Below are 6,296 nucleotides of genomic sequence, written 5' to 3'. Positions count from 1 at the left end.
TCAATATCCAATAAGTTTTCATCACCAAACATGCGTAATTGTGCACACCTTTCTATGAGACAAGACAGGCTTACAAGTTGAACCTAACAGTAAATGCATACCTTGCAAATAGATGTTTAGAAAACAATTGACAGTCAGTCATAGAGAAACAGACCTCTGAACATCACGGAAATATAGCTGACTATGCGGTATGGGCTTTGTTCATTATTGAAGGCCGTACGGTGACCCATATTTGATTTATGTGTTATTTTGTTCCTTGTAGAGTTGTTTCATTGGTAATCTTTTTTTATTATTATATTGATGTTTTGGGAGGCGACTTTCCTGCTATGGAACTTGCACCCTCATTAATAATCATACCACATGTTCTTATTTATATACTCCTGAAAGGGCGGGAAATTTAGACTGCAACTGTCCGGGGCATGTTGGAAAAGGACGATATATTGTACGTGTAATGGGACAACTAAGGACCATCCAAGTAATAATCCAAAGGATACCTTAATATTCAGAGAGTCGACCACATTCCCTGAAAACGACATCAGATGTAAAGCCCCATTTAGAACGGACGTGACAGCGTATTTATACATCCATCTAATTCAAACGGCAACCTTTCATTGAGGTTTCAAATACGTTTTCTCGTATGGACAGCACTACGATAAAAACTTGATAATTTAAATTATTTCACGTATGATTGTATTGGCGTCTTAAAATTATCACTTGTGACCGAAATGGAATGTAAGCATGTTGTGAAAGTCTTTACAAAGAATTCGGTCCAATTTTGAGAGGCGGTCGTTAATAATAGGATATTCTGATAAAGAACGTGATGACCAGGTCACTTAGATCAAGGTTAAATAAGATAGTATTTATTCTACTGTGATTCAGTACTAACAGTGAAAATATTGATATTGACGTATACAGATATGTATTATTATTTGATCATAATTCTGAGTATTGTGAAATGCGATGCAGGTAAATATAATAGGTCATGAAATATTAGTTCCAAATGGAATAAATATGTTCTGGAATATTATTCCAACTGGAAAACAATGTTACACAAAAATTTCCTTACGGGATGTCGGGTAAGGAGCATTTTAATTCATCATTTGCCTTACTGCGGATTCATCATCATCCATTTCCGTTTATTTTGTTGCTACAGGAGAGCCACGAATTTAAATGTTCAACAAATTACAATTTTTTCTCAGGAATATATTTAGACTATTGCATGACCACTGAACCAAATATCCACGAACATTTGTATCCACGAACATGAATGAATCGACATTATTTAAAAAAAATATTCAAGAATCTGATCTTAGGAGCAAAAATAACATTAAAAACTTTGTTAGTATTTTGAATTATATTTTTTCTTTTGTTGCTAAAAAAGGAGAGCCACGAATTTAATGTTCAACAAATTACAATTTTTTCTCAAAAATATATTCAGACTTTTGCAAAACAACTAAATCAAATATCCACGAACATTTGTATCCACGAACATGAATGAATCGACAGTATTTAAAAACAAAAACTCAAGAATCTGTTCTTAGGAGCAAAAATAACATTAAAAACTTTGTTAGTATTTTGAATTATATTTTTTTTTATAAACAGGATACATAAATAAATAATGTCTCAAGGAGTTTTTGTTAAGCAAACCTTTTTTATCATCCTGGCAATTTTTTCATGCTTGCTATTATATGTTTTTTTCTCTCGATGCAAGACTCCCATTGGGTGAATATTTCTTTTTTGTTCGACATGCATGTACATGTGCACCTTTTTTCATAATTGTTTTCTAAACTCTTTCATATATAAAAGTTAATTATATGCGGAAATATAATTTTACTTGCAAATATTTAGTAAAGCGTGATGTTTCACATCAAGCTTTTTCATACCATAGGTGCGACAAGGTGTACTCACCTCTTCGGCATTTTTTTTAACGCAACTATGATTAGGTTGGGGTTATTGAATGTCTGTCTGAAACGGTTCTAGACTGGTTCCCGATCATAATATTCAGTATGTTACACATATACCAATACAACTTACAGCGTATGGCTATCAACTAATAAATGGAACGCAGAAACCGGGAACCAGGATATCAATGTTCGTACCCAAAAGGAAAATAAGGTCATGATATTGGTTGGATTTCAATTGTATAGGATGTTTGTAACCAATCACAACGCTTTGTTGTACACCGTTGAAAATATTTCCAAGAATCCATTATATTATGAAACGGCGAATTGCCATTTCCTGTCCCGTTTTCATAGATTGTGATAGAACAGAATGAGATTTATCAACTATACTTGCCATGAACACAACGAAATATGCCACATTAGCAGCAAAAATTACTTACTCTTTCGGTGCACCTCCCGTTGTTTTGTTATGGTTCATAATGCTTCGTTTTAAGTTTACAACTACTAATGTAGTATGTAATGTGTTTTTGACTTTAACTGTCTTTCTGTAACTTTGCCTTTCCTTTTCTTTTTCATTAATGTTCTTATATGAGAAATATTTTTTGGATCACTATTTATTCAAGTATGGTCCTTTTTTTTAAAGCTTTTTCTCAAGGTCAAGTCGTAGCAACAGTGACCTCACATCATATAGAAGAGGCTTCTGGGGTAGCTGCCAGTAGAACACATCCAGGAGTTTTATATACTCATAATGACCACGGAGATGGACCTAATATTTACGTCATAGACAGTGTGACAGGACACCGCATATCTACAATTACAGTAAATGGCGCCCACAATTCTGACTGGGAAGATATTGCGTATGGCCCATGTGATGCCGGATACTGTTTATACGTTGGTAATATCTCAAGTTCCGTTTGTCAGTTAAGTTATGAATTGAAAGTGAGGTTCTCTTTTCCCATCCATTACTTAAAATTGTATGCCTGCCTTGATTCTATACAATGATAGATTTACATATTAAAATATAAAAAAAAGCAATGGAGGTATGGCCTGCAAGTTACGAAATACTGAAATAGATTGATGAATTATTTTCGTATTTTTATATGTTTTTCCTAAATAACAAATATTCGGATCATCATTTTGATGAAAATAAATATTGTGATCAAACAGCTAGTATATGCAGATCACAAAAAAAACTGAGTTTTTATTTACAGTTTAAAGGTTAACCAAAATGAATAATTAATTGATCATTAATTATAATAATTATTTTATGAAACAGGTGATACGGGTGATGCTGGCGCCAAGAACATTATTTACATGATACGAGAACCAGCTTCTGTACAAAGCAACCAGCATGTGGACGTCTACAAACAATTACATTTCTCGTAAGTATCTGTTGTACATAGTGTGTAGCATTGTCGTAAGAACAGGTATCCGGCATTCATAGATGTCCTTCATCATGTCCACCGGAAAAGTCCGTCAAGAAACCGCACCTGAATTTTATGCGCCATTTGCTAGATAGAGGCGCCAGCTTGTATGAGTGTCTAAATGGTCTGTAAAAAGGGGTGATCATATTTTTGACAATTTTTCACTTTTTATTTATATTCCCCATAATATATTATATATTAGAAAAAAAGCAACCAATTTTTTTCTTTTCTTTAATTTCTTGCCTGTTTTCTTCATAGTTTGTTACATTTTCAGCAGCATTTGCCCTTAATTAACTTTTAATTAACTGACCCCGTCCTGATTCTCCTATATCCCTGCACCATTTTATGAAGCGTGGTGCAAGACAAAATAGAAATAAATTTTATTATGTTTTAACGTTTACTTAATATAACATTTCCCCTGATACTGTGCTGATAATTTTATTAATAGAATACAATTTGTCGAATATTTCGTGCAATACAGTATCATTTTGTTAAACCAGTCGCTAAAATTGAAAGAAAGCGATGATACATTTTTTTGTATCTTAAAAGTCACGTGTGACTTCACTTAAACCAACGTGTTTGATTAATATATATATATCAACGAACTAAAAAATACCGTATTTTAATAATTGTTTGTATATGGTCGAGTTATGAGAGTGACATATTTTATCCTCGTTGTTCTCCTGGAAGCGTTTTCTCCTCGAGTGCGGGTCGTGGATTAATATTGGTATTTGCTGCTTCGACGCTTAGACCGCGATAATAAGGAGTAAGAGCAAAGACTGATCGGCTCGTAGTCAGAACAATGTGCCCGGGTAAGGGAGCTACCATTTGATTTTTAGGGGGGAGGCTAGGATGAAATTTGAAAAAATAGGCAGGACAGGAGATTTGAGTAAAAAAAAAGGCAGGATGAGACACTTGCAAAAAAAAAGTCAGGATGAAAATTTAGGTAAAAAAAAGTCAGGATAAACTAAAAAAAAAAGGCAGGACCGAACAGTGTGAAAAATAAAAAGGCAGGACAGAGATTACAGCTAAAAAAATGCAGGACAACATTTTTCATCCTAGCCCCGCCCCCGCCCCCCATAAAAATCAAATGGTAGCTCCCTAAGGTGACATGTCTTCTTGCGGATTGTTACTTTATAAATTAGCACGCTGAAAATCCGGATCAGCTTGTCGGTCTACTACAAAGTAGAGTAAATTTTCATATTCAAAAAATGTTTGCGTCCTAAATTTGCATATTATCTTGCCGCTGGACGTTAGGGACGACATCAAAAGATCGATGTAGGATAAAAAAAACTTAAATCAAATAGTTTGGGGGTGGGGGGGTTAAAAGTGCTGCAAATTTTATCAATCCAAAATCGATTTTACATATATTCATATTGGTCAATCAATTTTTCCCAAATTAAGTTTAGAGAGGGGGTGTGGGGGTCAGTGAAAAAACTATGTGAATTAAGTTTTTTTTTATCCTACATTGAACTTTTGATGTCGTCCCTAATAAGCAGCCTTACATCTTCATCCTTTTATCTTTTATGATGACTAATAAATTTATTATGGGCACACAATATTTTAACCATATCGTTATTCTTACTAGATATTATTAAGGGATCAACTAGTTGATTTTTAAGAGGCACTGGATACATGGCAGTGGAAATATGAAACAATAATTCCAAGAGCAGCCAGAAAAATAAACAATTTGTGATTAATATTTTTCGTGGTATATTTCTATAACTATGTAATTAAATATTCTTTTAGTTTTGAAAGTGTCAAATCAGCCCATGAATTTTTTTTAGGCGATACAGGCTTTTTTTTTTTACGATATTGCAAAAAGTAAAATCACAAAAATACTGAACTCCAAGGAAAATTCAATCGGAAAGTCCCGAATCACATGGCAAAATCAAATGAAAAAACACATCAAAAACTACATACAATGTATTCCTGACTTGGTACAGGCATTTTCAAATGTAGAAAATGGTGGGTTGAACGATGTGTGAACAAAACAGACATAATAAATAAAATAGTCAAAATATGGGTACAGCAGTCATCACTGTGTTACAATTTCAAAAGAATTTTTTTTACCAAAAAACACAAAAGCATCTATCAAACATTGCTTCGCGTCGTATAATATATATATATATATATATACATTATCATGATAGTTGTTTCTTCTTTTTTTTAAAGGTGGTCAGAAATTGACTGTGAAACCTTGTTGGTTGACCCACGAGGTGAAATCTACATAATTTCAAAAGTTAAAAACCAGGCTGCTAAAGCGGCCCACGTCCCTTCAAGTGCTTGGAATAGTGGTACAACAGTCGCCTTGACAAACATTGTCTCTCTGTCCTTCCATACAGCCAATAATGACCCCACAGGCGGCGACATTTCGCCCAACGGTCAAGAATTGTTATTGGTTTCTCATCACAAAATGTTCTACTGGAACATTCCGAACGGTGATGTGCTTACCGCATTGCAATCCGATCCTATAGAAGTACCATACCACGATGAACCTCAAGGAGAGGCTGTATGTTGGGATGCTAAAGGTCAAGGTTATTTCACCCTTAGTGAGGGGAAAAATCAACCTTTATACTATTATGGTAGATCCTAATTATTGCATATGATGTTTACATATGATATTTTGGGCACAATGAACAAATGGCATCTGTATATAACTACTTTTATCAATATATTTGTGTCAATAAAAATTTCACATGAATTAGATGTTTTATTTGCTAGATTTATTACAGGCAATGGTTTTCAGCACTGATTGTTAAACTAACATTGTCCGGAGGACCTGTGTGAGCATTTTAAGTTCGTTGTCGTCCGTTTACCTTTACCAAGATAATTGATGAAACAATTCAGTCAAATTAAACTTAAAAGTAAAATCATAAAAATACTGAACTCCAAGGAAAATTCAAGACGGAAAGTCCTTAATCAAATCGCAAAATCAAATGATAAAACACATCAAACGAATAGACAACAA

General features: G+C 33.8%; 1 protein-coding gene across 1 annotated transcript; it reads left to right on the top strand.

Annotated features, from left to right (window-relative positions):
* The first annotated feature begins 824 nt into the window (after positions 1–824).
* LOC134690321 (uncharacterized) lies at positions 825–6,029 on the top strand. The gene is made up of 4 exons (XM_063550288.1): positions 825–966; positions 2,545–2,796; positions 3,178–3,283; positions 5,501–6,029. The coding sequence occupies exons 1-4, from the start codon at positions 918–920 to the stop codon at positions 5,919–5,921; spliced, it is 828 nt and encodes a 275-aa protein (XP_063406358.1). The 5' UTR covers positions 825–917; the 3' UTR covers positions 5,922–6,029.
* Positions 6,030–6,296: the final 267 nt, after the last annotated feature.

Source organism: Mytilus trossulus, chromosome 11 (assembly GCF_036588685.1).
Source record: "Mytilus trossulus isolate FHL-02 chromosome 11, PNRI_Mtr1.1.1.hap1, whole genome shotgun sequence".
In the NCBI taxonomy this organism is placed as follows: Eukaryota; Metazoa; Mollusca; class Bivalvia; order Mytilida; family Mytilidae; genus Mytilus; species Mytilus trossulus.
Note: the sequence above shows the minus strand (reverse complement) of the source record. Positions and strands in the feature narration are given on the sequence as shown.

Bases quoted from the DNA above. Each gene is read 5' to 3' on its own strand.
- LOC134690321 (XM_063550288.1), top strand. From the start codon at position 918: ATGTATTATTATTTGATCATAATTCTGAGTATTGTGAAATGCGATGCA. The intron at 2,797-3,177 runs GTAATATCTCAA...TTTATGAAACAG, and splicing joins CGGATACTGTTTATACGTTG to GTGATACGGGTGATGCTGGC. The intron at 3,284-5,500 runs GTAAGTATCTGT...TTTTTTTTAAAG, and splicing joins TACAAACAATTACATTTCTC to GTGGTCAGAAATTGACTGTG.